General features: G+C 42.0%; 1 protein-coding gene across 1 annotated transcript in view; it reads right to left on the reverse strand.

The window, feature by feature from the left end:
• The window catches only part of LOC132404403 (protein YIPF5-like), a 28711-nt gene extending 11951 nt beyond the window's left edge, over window positions 1-16760 (reverse strand). The window contains exons 1-3 of the mRNA XM_059988536.1: window positions 16648-16760; window positions 8194-8363; window positions 2608-2753 (exon numbers count right to left, since the gene is read on the reverse strand). Coding sequence (XP_059844519.1) covers window positions 2608-2753; window positions 8194-8363; window positions 16648-16760 — 429 coding nt within the window. The remainder of the gene's footprint in view (window positions 1-2607; window positions 2754-8193; window positions 8364-16647) is intronic.
• Between the last annotated feature and the right edge of the window lie 271 nt (window positions 16761-17031).

The raw sequence follows: 17031 nt of genomic DNA on the forward strand, positions 1-17031 counted from the left end.
TATTTTTCCTGTCAAAGTGCAAGACCTCACACTTGTCAGTATTATATTTCATCTGCCAAATGTCTGCCCAATCACTCAGCCTATCTATGTCCCCCTGCAGGGTTTCAATGTCCTCCGCACTCATTACACTCCCTCCCATCTTTGTGTCATCAGCAAACTTCGATACATTGCACTTAGTCCCTTTTTCCAAATCATTAATATAGATTGTAAAGAGTTGGGGTCCCAACACCGACCCCTGCGGAACACCACTAGTCACCAACTGCCAGTCTGAGAATAAACCATTTATCCCAACTCTCTGTTTTCTGTTAGAAAGCCAATCCTCCGCCCATGCCAGAATATTATCCCCAATCCCATGATTTTTTACTTTAAGTAATAATCTTTGGTGTGGCACCTTGTCAAATGCCTTTTGGAAGTCCAAATACACCACATCCACTGGTTCCCCTTTATCTACCCTATATGTTATGTCCTCAAAGAACTCCAACAAATTTGTCAAACATGACTTCCCTTTTGTAAAGCCATGCTGACTTTGTCCTATTAAGCTATGTTTATCCAAATGCCCTGTTACTATTTCCTTAATTATCGATTCCAACATTTTGCCAACCACAGATGTTAGGCTAACTGGCCTATAATTCCCAGCCTTCTGTCTATTGCCCTTTTTAAATAAAGGAGTTACATTAGCATTTTTCCAATCTGCCGGGACCATTGCCGAGTCCAGCGAGTTTTGAAAAATTATCACTAATGCATCCACAATCCTGACAGCCACTTCCCTTAAGACCCTAGGATACAAGCCATCCGGTCCAGGAGATTTATCCACCTTCAGTCCCATTAATTTATCAAGTACCATTTCCTTGGTGATTTGAATCGTAGTTAGCTTCTCTCCCCCTAGAGTCCCCTGCTTATCCAGTGTTGGGATATTTTGAGTGTCCTCTACTGTAAAAACTGATACAAAATATTTGTTCAGCGTTTCCGCCATCTCCATGTCCCCTACCATTAATTTCCCGGTCTCATCTTCTAGGGGACCAACATTTACTTTAGCCACCCTTTTTCTTTTTATGTAACTATAAAAACTCTTACTATCTGCTTTTATGTTTCTCGCCAATTTACTTTCATAATCTACCTTGCCCTTCTTAATCAATCTTTTTGTTATTTGCTGCTGATCTTTAAAACCTTCTCGATCTTCAATCTTCCCACTAGATTTAGCTACCTTATATAACTTTCTTTTTAGTCATATACTTTGCTTTATTTCTTTACTTAGCCACGGATAAGTATTTTTTCTTTTACACCCTTTTTTCTTCAGTGAAGTATATTTTTCTTGATAGTTATAAAATAACTCCTTAAATATACACCACTGATCAAGTACCGATCTACCCTTTAATCTATTTTCCCAATCCATCTTAAGCAATTCCGCTCTCATACCATCATAGTCTCCTTTATTTATGCCAGTTTATGCATTTATATTTTTTTTTAATTATTGTATTCTTTATCTAATTGTGTGTTTTTGAACTCAGTCAGATCTGTAGTAAGAATTATTGTGTTCTCTTTTACACATGTTCACTGGAAATGATATTAAATGATCTTGAATCTAGAATCTTAACTATATTCTCTATGTACATAAAACAGTTGCATAACCTTAAGGATATCTATCGAGTCTTACCTTTTGTCACAGCCCTCCTCTACATCAACTATACCATATTTAATTTTTCCATCTGTAAACTTTGGAATTTTGAATCCAGATTGTTTATGTAAATGGTGACAACTGGGTTCTTCCAAAATGATCACACACACTGTTCTTATTTCCATATTTCATATTACTATATATATGAGTTTATGCCAGCTGTGAGTTACCAGTTCCAATCCCATTGCTGCTTCCCATTTTATAGCTGGTGCCCTCTCCGTTCTGATGCATGGTCCTTCACTCCATACAATCTCATTTTATTGGGGAATCAATACATGATATTTTACCAAAGGCCTTATGGAAATGTTGTCAAGAGCGAATCACCTTGTATTGGAATAACAGTGCGGAAGAAGGCCCATTCAGCCCTCTGAGTCTTTACTATCATTAAGCACCCATTCACACTAATCCTCCTCTAATACTTCCCACATTTTCATCAACTTCCTTCACATTCAATGACTCACCTACACACTCTGAGCAATTTATAGTGGCCAATTAACCCACCAACCCCACATCATTGGGAAATGGGAGGAACTGGGATACCCTAATAAAATACAAACTGTTTCTATATAATGGTGCATTGGAAAACTAACCGCCATTTTATTGAAATGCAGCTACCTTTTATTTGTCTTTCTCTCCTTTTAAAAAGAATTGAAAGTGAATCAGGCCAAAACTTGACATGCACAATTTTTTTAAAAATGTTTAGCCAGTCATTATGAATTACATGAGCCATCAAGTCAATAATCTTTCTGTGATAAGTTATCTTGGGCATACAGTGACATTCCTGGGAAAATAAAGAAAATTATTCTGGTGATTTTTATGGTGTGGCAAATTAAATTCATATTATATATGATAAAACTTAAAAGAGGAAGCAAATTCTAGAGGTAAATTAAATATTTTTTTCTGATGTCCTTTATATTCTCATTTTCACGCACCAGCAATAAGGTGGCTCCAAATGCCAAACAGAAGACGACTGGTCCTGCCAGATCAGTCTCATTCATAATGCTGCCATCTGCTGGTTTCATCGGATTCAAAACTGTTAACGTTTTTTGCCAGATGTGATCAAAATTGATCCCAATCTCTGTGGGGAAAAAGAGCGTGGTTTAGGATTCACAAAAAATAGATTAAATACACCAATTCTCTGCTTCCGTCGTCTCCCTTTGGATCGTGTAAACAGTAAGATCACATCATTGTTCTAAACTCAAAGGAAAATATGGATCTTTCTTTTGTGTTCTTAATAAGACAACGTTCTCAACCTAGGAATAAGATGAGTGGATCTCTTGTAGATTGCCTCCAATGTTACTGAATCCTTTCCTAAGTAATGGAATTTAAGTTGCATATAGTATTCCCAGCATGATCAACATGTCTACACTTGTAACAACTCTTCTCTTTCTAAACTCCAGCACCTTGCAATAAAGTGCAATATGCCATTTGTTTTCCAAACTGGTTTCTCTATTTGCATGCAAACATTTTCTGTTTCATGCACCCTTGAAAGTGTCCTGTCTGGCTGCATCATTGCGTGGGATAGAAGCTGCAAGGTATCCGGCCACAAGACACTACAGAGGACAGTAAAAACCGCCGAGAGGTTCACTAGGGGGTCACCTTTCCCCTTATTTGTGATATTTACCATTAACATTGTGTATAAAGTTGTGGTGAACTATGTGCCTGTCTGGACACGCCCCCTGCTGACTGCTCCTGTGGCTCCTCCCACAGGCCCCTGTATAAAGGAGATCTGAGGCCTGACGCTCGGCCTCAGTCTCCAGGACATAGTATGATGGACACTCACTCCTGGTTCCTTCTTCCAGTCAATAAAAGCCGATATCTCGCCTTACGTCTCAGAGTGAGTTATTGATGGTGCATCAATTTTATGGTACAGCGCGGAGGACAGGGCCTTCATTCAGTCGGAGGTGCAGCGGCTGCTCAGGGAGGGGATCATTGAGCCAAGCTCAAGCCCTTGGAGGGCCCAGGTGGTTGTTGTTCGGACTGGGCAGAAAAATAGGATGGTGGTAGACTATAGTCAAACCATCAATAGGTTTACGCAGCTTGACGTGTACCCCCTACCCCGCATCGCGGATATGGTCGACCAGATTGCTCAGTACAAGGTGTACTCGACAATAGATCTGAAATCCGCTTATCACCAGCTCCCCATCTGCCCAGAGGACCGCCCCTACACCGCCTTCGAGGTGGGCGGCAGGCTCTATCACTTCCTGCACATCCCTTTCGGTGTCACGAATGGTGTCTCTGTCTTCCAGAGGGAAATGGACCGGATGGTGGACCAGTACCAACTGCAGGCCACATTTCCCTATCTGGATAACATCACCATCTGTGGTCACAACAGGCCAGATCACGACGCCAACCTCCAACGATTTCTCCAAGTGGCCGCAGCTCTGAACCTTACTTATAACAGGGACAAGTGTGTGTTTGGAACCACCCGCCTTGCTATACTTGGGTATGTCATGGAAAACGGGGTTATTGGCCCTGATCCCGAACGTATGCGCCCCCTGTTAGAACTCCCTCTTCCCACCACTCTCAAGGCCCTCAGACGGTGCCTGGGTTTTTTTTCCTATTACGCCCAATGGGTCCCCCATTACGCAGACAAGGCACGCCCCCTGGTCAAGTCTACCTCGTTTCCCCTCTCTGCTGAGGCCCGTGCGGCCTTCAGCTGCATTAAAGAGGACATTGCCAAAGCTACGATGCATGCGGTGGACGAGACCGCTCCCTTCCAAGTGGAATGTGATGCCTCCGATTTCGCTCTGGCTGCTACCCTCAATCAGAAAGGCAGACCAGTAGCATTCTTTTCTCGCACCCTCCAAGGCTCCGAAATTCGGCACTCCGCGGTGGAGAAAGAAGCCCAGGCCATAGTGGAGGCTGTTAGGCACTGGAGGCACTATCTTGCTGGCAAAAGGTTCACCTTGCTGACCGACCAGCTCTCGGTTGCGTTCCTGTTCAGCAACCAACAGCGGGGCAAAATCAAAAATGATAAGATTTTGCGGTGGAGAATAGAACTCTCCACCTACACCTACGATATCCTGTACCGGCCTGGCAGACTCAATGAGCCCCCTGATGCCCTATCCCGGGGAACATGTGCTAGCACACAGCTCGACCAGCTGTACACCCTTCATGCACAACTTTGCCATCCGGGGGTCACCCGATTTTACCATTTTGTGAAAGCTCAGAACCTGCCATACTCTCTGGAGGACATCAGGACGATGACCAGGGACTGCCAAATTTGCGCTGAGTGCAAACCGCACTTCTACCGTCCTGACACGGCACAACTTGTCAAGGCCGCCTGCCCTTTTGAACGACTGAGTGTTGACTTTAAGGGCCCCCTTCCCTCCACTGACCGCAATGTCTATTTTCTCAGTGTTATCGACGAGTACTCACGGTTCCCCTTTGCCATCCCCTGCCCCGACACCACTGCCACGTCCGTCATAAAAGCCCTGCGCCAGCTTTTCATTCTGTTCGGGTATCCCTGCTATATCCACAGCGATGGAGGGTCCTCCTTTATGAATGAGGAGCTGCGCCAGTACTTGCTAGCTAGGGGCATTGCTACCAGTTAGACCACGAGTTATAATCCCCGTGGTAATGGCCAGGTGGAGCGGGAGAATGCCACAGTGTGGAAGACCACACTTTTAGCCCTCAAGTCAAAAGGGTTGCCGGTCTCTCGATGGCAGGAGGTCCTCCCTGAGGCACTGCACTCTATCCGCTCTCTGTTATGTACATCCACCAATGCCACTCCTCACGAACGCCTATTCTCTTTTCCCAGGAAGTCTGTCACTGGGACCACCCTACCAGTTTGGCTGACGTCCCCGGGGCCAGTGCTGCTCCGGAAACATGTGAGGAGCAATAAATACTCCCCGCTGGTAGAGAGGGTTCACCTTCTACATGCGAACCCCCAGTATGCTTACGTGGTCTTACCTGATGGGCGGGAGGACACGGTCTCCATCCGCGACCTGGCACCCGCAGGTGCAGCAGACCACTACCCTGAAGGCTCTCCGGTAACTATGAACCCTGCACCAGAGGTGACACCGTGCCCACCAGGCCCTACACAGACTCCTCACGACACTTGTATACCGGGCGTTTCGTACGCATTTATACCAGGCACCTCGCACATGCGTGAGGGATCACCGGCGCCTAGTGGGCAGGAACAAGCGCAACCTCCGTCCCCTGTGCAATCACCAATGTTGCCGGCATCCATGCGATCTCAGCCGGTGCTACGTAGATCGCAGCGACAGATTCGACCACCTGATAGACTTGACTTGTAAGAAACTTCGCCTCATGGGGACTCTTTCAAACAAAGGGGGGGTGAATGTGGTAAACTATGTGCCTGTCTGGACACGCCCCCTGCTGACTGCTCCTGTGGCTCCTCCCACAGGCCCCTGTATAAAGGCGATCTGAGGCCTGACGCTCGGCCTCAGTCTCCAGGACATAGTATGATGGACACTCACTCCTGGTTCCTTCTTCCAGTCAATAAAAGCCGATATCTCGCCTTACGTCTCAGAGTGAGTTATTGATGGTGCATCAAAAGTATTGTTGAGAATCCCTACCAGCAATCCCACAATGTCTTTGTCCCATCAGGAAAGAAGTACTAGAGCTTGGACTGTCAAACTGGGTAACAACTTCTAACCCCAGGCTGTGATACTAATGAATACCACCGACATCTTCTCACTAGGACAGTGAGCTGTTTACTGTTTAGTTCTGCTGTGCACTCCACATGTATTTTGAATCATATTTTATTAATTTAATTGAGGTCGTATTTTGTTTTATGTGTTGTGTGTGACATATGTATTTGAGTGCAGCGTTCCCCAGAGGAATGCTGTTTAATTTGGCTGTATAAACATACAGTCAGGTGACAATAAATTTGAACTTGAATAGTAAGGGTGTCAAAGGTTCCAGACAGAAGGCAGAAGGCGAGAGAATGCGGTTGAGAGGGAAAATAAATCAACCGTAATCAAAGCAAAATAAAATCAAAGTAAATCAGCGAGATCAGGGCTGGCTGGTGGCATAATGGCATCGGTGCCAGACTTCAGAGTGAAGGCTCCTGAGTTCGAATCCAGCCGGCTCTCCCTTGCACGCTTTCCATCCATGCTGGGTTGACCGTCGAGCTAGCAACTCAGCCTTGTAAAAACAAGAAAGCCTGCTAAAAAAATGTAATCATGACGGCATCCCAATGACTCCACTCGGAGTTAAAGGCTTTCTTCTTCTTCTTCTTCTTCTTCTTCTTCAAATCACCCAAATTCAGCCTGAATGTACTAAGTCTGCTTTTATGCTTCATGGTCTAATTGCTTCTGAGTTTTACTTCTCCGATATTCACGAAAAACTTAGAAAAGATATTTTCAAACCACTCAAGTCAAGTGTTGTCTGAAACTCCATATACTGGTCTGAACATAACTGTGTACAGGGCTTCAGACCCTTTGAGGAAAACTTTCAGTGAATAATTTTTGCCTTCACATTTTAATTTTATTCTGAATTAAAATAGAGCTGACAGCCTAGATTCTTCTGTTTGTTTCCATGCATGTTACAGTGGTAAGTGAAACTACAAGGCTCTCAATGTCAAAGTTTTCAAATATATATTCAGAGCACAGTGCACCCTCTGTCAGAGTTTAATAAAGTAAATCATAATGGAGCTACCACCCAAATAAATGCTTTATTGGAACCCCGAGTTTAAATTTATAACACAATTCCTTTCCTTGTGCTCTTACTGGATATCAGGGTTGTAATATAAGGAACATAGCAATGACAGAGCTGCCAGATCCATGATTTGATTTTAAATATATGTGAATGCTTCTTGCAGGATAAAGAGATCATTCACGAAAAGTTGTTTAGACCAAATATACTATTCATGAAAAGTGGTTTGAGCTATAATGCCCTTCCCTATAGCACTAAATTGGAAGATATATCATGAATATGATTTATATTAATAAATGACAGAATCTGGACATATAAAGGCAAAAATTATATCTGCAACTGCATGAATATAAATTATGTATGTGGGCCTTGTAAAGTAATTTGCTTGTGCCATCCATTGGAAATTAATCTGATGAAGGATTAGGTACACTTATATAGGTAATGGTGGAAACCAGATTTTTTTTTTTTGTCTACTCCTTCATAGCCTGATTCCAGTTCAAGCTCCTGTAGGTATAAAATATTTAGACTTTGAATGTTTGACCAACATCCTATGTGATTTACCCCATGAAAAATAGTTTTAATATCCCCATCAATGGGCAGTTTAGCTGGGTTTAGGTCAATGAAGAAGCCCAGACATCAAACTTGCGAAATTCTTTAAAGGAAACAATATCAGGAGTTCGCCACATCAACAATTCTGATTGCACAAACAACTACTAATTAAAGGTTACCTATGGTAACCTTTATCAGACGATCATCCTTCAGATAGTGGTTGAGATGGAGACAATGCCAAGTGTGAAATCAGTGACCGTGCCCGGGGAAATACACTAGGAACCCTTCATCACTTGTACAGATGCCATGATCCAATTCCAAATGACACATTTTCAAAAAATTACCCTCTAAAAGTGGTGGCTCATCATCAGTGCCTCCAAATATTGCAGAAGATTGGCCAAATTGACTGTAGGTTTCAGATGGCTGGAAGATCTGTCCTGCGTACAGTTGTGAAGTCTTTGACGTTGCTGAAGGAATAAATATTTTGGGCTGTGCATGACCATCCCCAAATTCACTGCAAGATAAAATAAGGGATAAGCATTTCATATTAGGATGAAATTTCAAACACCTTTAATAATTTATTCATAAAGTAAATAGCTTTAAAAGGATATACCAAAATAAATTTGGTTTATTGATGAAATATAACTTAAGGACAATACATTAGAAAATTGGACAGAAAATGTAAGACTCCTTTATGAGAAAATAAGTTTTTAGAGAAATGTTTTGATGTAATCTAAAACACTAGAATGGATAGATGGTTAGTAAACATCTCCTTAACCTGTTAAGTAAAATCCAAAATAAAACCAGAAATGCTGGAAGCATTTGCAGACTTCACATGTTTAAAAGGGAGGAAAACAGCTGAACAGCTGTTAAAATACGACCCTTAAGTCACACTGCACTGTCTAGTTTTTAAAAGGTAGCTAGTGAACTTTCTGGTGATGACAAATATTGTTAGAAACATTGAAACATAGAAAACAGGAGCAAGAATAATCTATTCAGCCCTTTGTCCTACTCCATCATTCAGTACAATCCTATTGATCATCCTAGTTAGTACCCAATTCATGCTTTCTCCGAATCTCTGATGATTTCTTTAGTATTTGGAAGAATATCTAACTCTTTTGTGAATAAATTTCAATGATTTGGCCTCAACTGCTTTTGTAGTAAAGTACTCCAGAGCTTCAAACTTTTTGAGTAAAGACATTTCTTCTAATCTCAGGTGTAATCTTTGTCTGTGACCCCATTTTACCCCATCACTGAAATAATCCTTCCTGTAATGTCTGTTCTGTCCCATCTTGTTTTTATAAACACAGTGAGGTCCCCTCCTATTCTCCTAAACCCCGCTGGTTACCAGTCCATTTGCTCCATTCTCTCTTCATAAACCAGTCCAATGATTCTTTGCTACACGTCCTCCAAAACAAAAAGATAAGGAGACTAACACTGCACGCAATGCTGAAGGTGTGCTCTCACTATCCCCTGTACTCAATTCATTTCCATATGAAGGTCAAAATACCACTCGCCTGTTGCAGCTGCATGATTAACTTTATTGAGTGGTATACCAACCCTTCCAAATCTCATTGCACCACCCCCTTCCTGATCAATTGCCATTTAGATAATGACCTGCCGTCCTGCTTTTGCCACCAAAGTCAGTGACCACACATTTCTCGGCATTGTTCTGCACCTGGCATGGAATTAATCACTCTGATAGTGAGAGAGCATAGGGCCAAAGAGCACAGCCTCAGAACAGAATAATATCACTTTAAAACTGGAATTACTTTCACCAGAGGATGGTGAATCAATGAAATTCATTACCATTGATGGCTATGGAGGCTAAGTCATTGGGGATATTTAAAGTAGAGTTGATAAGTTCTTGATTATTAAAGGCATGAAAGGTTAGGGAAAAAGGCAGGAAAATGGGTTTGACAGTCATGATGTAATGGCAGAGCAGACTTGATGGGCTGAATGGTCTAACTTTGCTCCTATGTTCTATGGTCTTATGATCCTTAACTAATTGGATTTTGAACCAACCTGCATAGCACCAATCAGTACCTCAGTATAGCCACCCCATGACAATTTGATTACTTTGCACTACAATGTACCCTGACTTTGACATGTCTGTCCATGGCCTCCTCTACTGCCGTGATGAGGCCACACTCAGGTTGAAGGAGCAACACCTTATATTCCATCTGGGTAGCCTCCAAGCTGATGGTGTGAACATTGATTCCTTGAACTTATGATAATTGCCCCCTCCCCATTCTCCTTCTCCTTTTCTCCTTGCCTGTCCACTACCTCTTTCTTCCCTTTCACCCAAGGCCTTCTGTCATTTCCTATCAGATTCCCACTTCCTTTCACCAATCAACTTCCCAACTCCTTACTTCACCCCTTCCCCCTCATGGTTTCACCTATAACCTATTACCTTGTACCTTGTAACGCCCCCCTCCCCCCGACTTTCTTACTCTGATCTAATTTATTTTCTCCAGTCCTGGCCTGAATCATCAACTGTTTACTCTTTTCTGTAGATGCTGCCTGACCTGCTGAGTTCCTCCAGCACTTTGCGTGTATTACTTTGATTTCCAGCACCTGCAGATTCTCTTGTTTTTGATTTTCTTTTGTCTTACTTGTGTTTTCTCTTGTAATAATTGTGTATAATACAGAGCTCTTTGAAGAGGTATTTCTCACAGGTTGGCGGCCATTATTTAAAACAAGTGCTTCATGAGCATTGGCCCATTGTATGGGGCCTATCAACAGAGCTCTATGAAGAAGTTCTTCTCACAGGTCAGTGGCATTTATCTAAAAAGAGTGCTTCACAAGCATTTGTCCTTTGTATGGGGCCTATCTGTGGCGTCAACAGAGCTCTACAAACTAAATAAAAGTACAGAAGGGATAAGCAGAGTGGCCATTGTTGGGAATAGGCCAGTGGTGAGAGTAGAAGAGACAGGCTTTGGCTCAAAGGAGGCTTCGGCCCAGAAGAGATGTTGGCTATGTGTAAAGCGTCTGTTAAGGTTTCCTTTTTTTTGTTTTTTTCCCTCTCTTACTGTACCTCTTAAATGACTGTGGTGTGCTCTTCATGCTGAATTTTGGAAAACTGGGAGACCCAGAGTCTCCCGGGGAAGTACATCTGCGTGAAGTGTATCCAGATGCAGTTCCTTGAAGATTGTGTTAGGGATCTGGAGCAGCAACTGGATGACCTTTGGTTTGTACAGGAGACTGAGGAGATGATTGATCGAAGTTACAGGGAAGTAGTCACCCCAAAGCTGCAGAGCCAAGTAGCTGGGTGATGGTCAGGAGAAATGGAAATAGGCAGTTAGAGCAGAGCACCTGTGGCCATTCTCCTCAGAAACAAGTATACCGTTTAAGATACTTTTGTGGGAGATGATATCCCGGGAGAATGCAAATGTGACCAGGCTAAAGGCACTGAGCATGGATCGGTGTTGCAGAAGGGAAAGAGAGAGAAGAAGGGAGCAGTAGGGGTAGGGAACTCGATAGTGAGGGGAACAGACAGGAGATTCTGCGGACAAGAATGGAACACCCAGAAGGTATATTGCCTCCCAGGTGCCAGGATCAGGGACGTTTCAGATTGTGTCCACAGCATTTTGGAGAGGGAGGGGGAGCAGCCAGATGTCTCGGTACATATTGGTAACAATGACATAGGAAGGAAAAGCGATGAGGTCCTGAAAAGAGAATTTACAGAGCTAGGTAAAAAGCAGGACTTCCAGGGTAGTAATATCTGGATTGCTGCCTGTGCCACGTGCCAGTGAGGGTAGAAACAGGATGATTTGGCAGTTAAGTGCGTGAGTGAGAAGCTGGTGCAGGGGGCAGAGCTTCATGTTCTTGATCATTGGGATCTCTTCTAGGGGAGGTATGACCTGTTCAAAAGTGATGGGTTGCACCTGAACCCAAGAAGGACCAATATTCTCGCAGACAGGTTTGCTAGAACTGTTGGGGAGAGTTCAAACTAATTTGGTGGGGGGGTGGATGGGAATCGGAGTGAAGGGATTCAGGATAGGACGGATGGTAAAAAAGTAAAAATAGCGTGCAGTCAGACTGTCAGGAAGGGCCGGCAGGTGATGGGATTTAGTTGCAGCCAACAGGCTGAGTATCAAATCATTAGGAATACAGAATCAGAAAGGATAGCAAATATAGTACTCAAGGTGTTGTATCTAAATGCACGTATTGTAAGAATTGTGCTGGGTGAATATACAGGCCTCCCAACAGTGGACCACGAGAAAATGAGGCAGGAGAAATAATAACAGGCTTCAAGGAGATAGCTGGTGAAATAAATTGAGTATTTTGCTTCAGTCTTCACCGTGGAAGACACTAGCAGTGTGCCTGATGTTGTAGTGTGTGAAGGAAGAGAAGTGGGTGCAGTTACTATTACAAGAGAGAAGGTGCTCAAGAAGCTGAAAGATCTAAAGGCATATAAGTCACCCAGACCAAATTAGCTGCACCCTAGGATTCTGAAAGAGGTAGTGTTAGAGATTGTAGTGTCATTAGCAATGATCTTTCACAAATCATTGGACTCTGGCATGTACCAGAGGACTGGAAAATTGCAATTGTCACTCCACTCTTTAAGAAAGGAAGAAGACTGCAGAAAGGAAATTATAGACCAGTTAGTCTGACCTCAGTGGTTGGGAAGATGTTAAAGTCAATTGTTAAGGATGAGGTGATGGAGTACTTGGTGATACAAGACAAGATAGTACAAAGTCAGCATGGTTTCCTTCGGGGAAAATCCTGCCTGAAGAAACTGTTGGAATTCTTTGAGCAGATTACAAGTAGGATAGATAAAGGGGGTGTAGTGGATGTTGTATATTTGGACTTTCAGAAGGCCTTTGACAAGGTGCCACACATGAGGCTGCTTACCAAGTTAAGAGCCCATGGTATTACAGGAAAGTTACTAACATGGTTAGAACATTAGCTGATTGGTAGGAGGCAGTGAGTGGGAATAAAAGGTTCCTTTTCTGGTTGGCTGTCAGAGACTAGTGGTGTTCCACAGGGATCGGCGTTGGGACCACTTCCTTTTATGCTGTATATAAATAATATAGATGGTGGAATAGACGGCTTTGTTGCCAAGTTTGCAGATGATGTGAACATTGGTGGAGGGGCAGGTAGTTTTGAGGAAACAGGTAGGATGCAGAAGGACTTTGACAGATTAGAAGAATGAGCAAGAAAGTGGCAAATGAAATACAATGTTGGAAAATGCATGGTCATGCACTTTGGTAGTAGATATAAATGTGCAGACAGTTTTCTAAACGGGGAGGAAATCCAGGAATCTGAGATGCAGAGGGACTTGGGAGTCCTTGTGCAGAACATCCTGAAGGTTAACTTGCAGGTAGAGTCGGTGGTGAGGAAGGTAAATGCCATGTTAGCATTCATTTCAAGAGGTCTAGAATACAAGAGCAAGGAAGAGATGCTGAGACTTTCTAAGGCACTGGTGAGGCCTCACTTTGAGTACTGTGAACAGTTTTGGGCCGCTCATATTTGAAAAGATGTGCTGGCATTGGAGTGGGTACAGAAGAGGTTCACAAGGATGATTCCAGGAATGAAAGGATTATCATATGAGGAACATTTGATGGCTCTAGGTCTGTACTCGATGGAATTCAGAAGGATGAGGAGGAGATCTCATTGAAACCTTTCGAATGTTGAAAGGCCTAGACTGAGTAGATGTGGAAAGAATGTTATTCATGGTGGGAGGGTCTAGGACCAGAGGGCACAGCCTCAGGATGGAGGGACACCTTTTCAAACCAGAGATGCGGAGAAATTTCTTTAGCCAAAGAGTGGTGAATTTGTGGAATTTTTTTGCCACATGCAATTGTGGAGGCCAGATCCTTGGGTGTACTTAAGGCAGAGATTGATCGGTTCTTAACTGGACATGGCAACAAAAGTTTCGGGGAGAAGACTGGAAACTGGGGTTGAGGAGGAGAGAAAAAAAGGATCAGCCTTGATTGAACAGCGGAGCAGACTCGATGGGCCAGATGGCCTAATTTTGTTCCTATGTCTTATGGTCTTAAGGTCTAATTCATGTCTAATTTATGATTTTCTTGTGAATGTTGCATATCTGATGTTATGTGCCTGTAGTATTGCCACAAGTAGGTTTACATAATACTTGCACATTCATTTACTTCTGCAAGATAATAAGCTTGACTTTGATACCTGTGGTCTGTAGTTCAAGCACTCTGTTGTACCCCACTAATCTCTGCCCTCTACTTGGAAAAGTTCCCCTTTATTCATACTGATCACTTCCTGTCTAAAATCAATTTGATATCCATGTCACTAAATTGTCACCAGTCTAAGGTCTAATATGAGATCTCATCAAAGGCTTCCTAAAAATCTAAATACACCACACCTAATGTTTTTTCTTCTCTAACAACCTACCTAATTATATCCTTCCTAGAAAATTCCTGAAAATTTGTCAAGCAGGATTTCCTTTATATAAATCCATATTTACTTTGATCTTGTCACTGTTTTCCATATTATATCTCTAATTATGAATTCTAACATTTTCCCCAATAATAATATCTTTTTTCTTTTTCCCTCTTATTTCTACAGAAAAAAAAATCCTGCTGTTACATTAGCTACAGTCCAATCCAGTGAAAGTTATCCAGGGTCTGTAGAATGTTCGAAATTGACCACCAATGCATGTACTATTTTTGGAGCCATTTCCTTTAATACTTCAGGATGCAAACTCAGGAAGTTTACTTGTGTCCTCTGTTGTGAAGGTAGGAACAAAGTATTTCTTCTATTTGCTGTTTCTTTATTATCCATTATGAATTCCTCTCTTTTTAACTCTTGGGGCCTACTTTGATCTTTATCTATTATTGTTCTCTTCATTTATGTATAGAAAATTTATCAGTCAGTTTTTATGTTCCCTGCAAGCTTACTCTCATATTCTATTTCCCCTCTTATATTAATTCATTTGTCCTCCTTTGGAATCATAAAATCTTCTCATGTTTGTTGATTTTCTAGCCAATAGATATATATATATATATATCCTTGGATTTAATTCTACCACTACTTCTGGTGTCTGCCATTGTTCATCTGCTTTCTTCCTGTTTTATTTTGGTGCTCTACATCAACACAGATCCTAATTGAATTCCAACTATAATTACTGCCATTTTTAAATTAGATGGTATTGCACCATATTAATGCATTCCTTTCTGCCACTTCTTAACCTATTGCTCAGTCCTACTTGTTCAGCCTAATTGCCAACTAAACCCATGAAGTAAGCATCCACTTTGCCTAACCTATGCAGAATCATAGTGTGAACATTATCTTTCTGTCTATTCAAATGCTACATTTTTCCTTTACTGTGTAGGTTAAAGCAAAATCATAATAGCATTGCAAGGTATTAATAAAGTTAACAGATCTGTGGGAGAAAAAAGAATTCCTCTGTGATGATGTGACTGTTTAAAAAAAAACAAATAAACAGGATTTAATATCCATGGGCAAATCAAACTGAAAACTCAGCTTAGAATTTATTGATAGTGAATTATTCAAAGATTGATTTTTACATGTTTCAAAGCAGACATTGACACAAATTTTATTGCTTAATATCAAAGAACATATTAGGTGTTTGCACAGAATCAGCAGTGTATTCATTTGTTGTGTCACACATTTGTTGTGTCGACAGTATCTCTGAAGCATATTTGGCACCCATCACTGAAATAACATTGGAGACCAGGATGGCAATTTTCTGCTGCATTGCAGCTTTCTAATCAAGGTGAGCAAAGTTCACTGGGCCATAAAAGCAATCAAGCCACTGCAGGGATTAAACTTAAAATGGTGAACTTATCTTAAGCTTTTGTATAACTTGTGTTATGCCATATGGGGTGCTTAAAATGATTACAGTCTTCGTGGGGGAGTAGAAAATAGAACCCTGAAGGTGATCTGATAGAGGTTCTTTTGGAAACATTATAAAAATTCCCTTAAGGTTTTAACAGAACTGATCTGCAAAACATGGAAAGGTGTTAAATGCATTTGCTAGACACATGATATAGTGATGTACCTGCGTCAAAACCTACACTAAAGTTTAATTCATTAACTTCACACACCATCACTTTTGGGATGAGCGCACTGTGGGCTGAGCCAGCATTTAAGTGCCCGTTCCCAAGATGTCCTTGAGAAGGTGGTAATGAACAGCCTTCTTAACTGCTGCAGTAATTGAGGTGTGGTTTTACCCACAACGTTGTTAGGGAGAAGATTCCAAGACTTTGATCCAACAACAGTGAAGGAACAACAATCTATTTCCAGATCAGGATGGTCTGTGACTTGGGTAACCTCCATGCAGTGGTGTTTTTATATTTATGTTGCCCCTTGAACTTCTGACTGGTAGAGGTCATGGATTTGGAAGATACTGTACAAGGAGTCTTGGTGAATTGTAGCAGTGCTTCCGGTCGATGCTGCTAACGGCTGTGACGGTATAGTACATCGATGGTGGAGTGAGTGAATGATTGTGGTTGGGATGCTTATCAAGTAGGCTGCTGTAAAATGTTGAGGTTCTTGAGTTTTGTTGAAGCTGCACTCATCCAGGCAGGTGAGAGTTTTCTATCATACTCCTGACTTGTTATTGAGTATGTGACTACTCCAGTTTCTGGTTAATGGTAGGCCCCAGGATATTGATAGTGCAAAATTCAGCGATGGTAATGCCACTGAATGTCAGGAGCTGGCAGCTGGGCTTGATGCTCAGTCTTGCAAACAAAGACAAATTGTTACCATTTTATTTTCACTTACACTTGTGTGGTAAATGCATTAACATCAAGCGTCAAACATCATTAATGTATGGTAGTCTGTATAAAATGGCTTACCCCCTTATTGCTTGACTATTGCTGCCTCCATAGTCATTAGATGTGTTTTCTTGGCCATTAATATCATAATTTGATTGATAAAACTCTGGATTCAATTGATCAAAAGCAGACATCCTGGAAAAATGCTACAAAACAATAATATAATTAATCTTGCATGGCAAATTCAAGAATCAACCGCAAGATCTCCAGATGAAGTAAAATATAGAATTTTTGGCAGATGCAGCATTCATGGTAATGGAGATGGGAACAGTTAATAAGATGCTAACACCAAACACATCTTTACCTTACTCCTCCCTCTCTGTTTTCCACAGAGGTTGCTCCCCCCATGATTTCCTTGTCAATTCATTCCTCCCCATTGATCTCCCTTCTGGCTCTTACCTCTGA

Source organism: Hypanus sabinus, chromosome 14 (assembly GCF_030144855.1).
Source record: "Hypanus sabinus isolate sHypSab1 chromosome 14, sHypSab1.hap1, whole genome shotgun sequence".
Classification (NCBI taxonomy): Eukaryota; Metazoa; Chordata; class Chondrichthyes; order Myliobatiformes; family Dasyatidae; genus Hypanus; species Hypanus sabinus.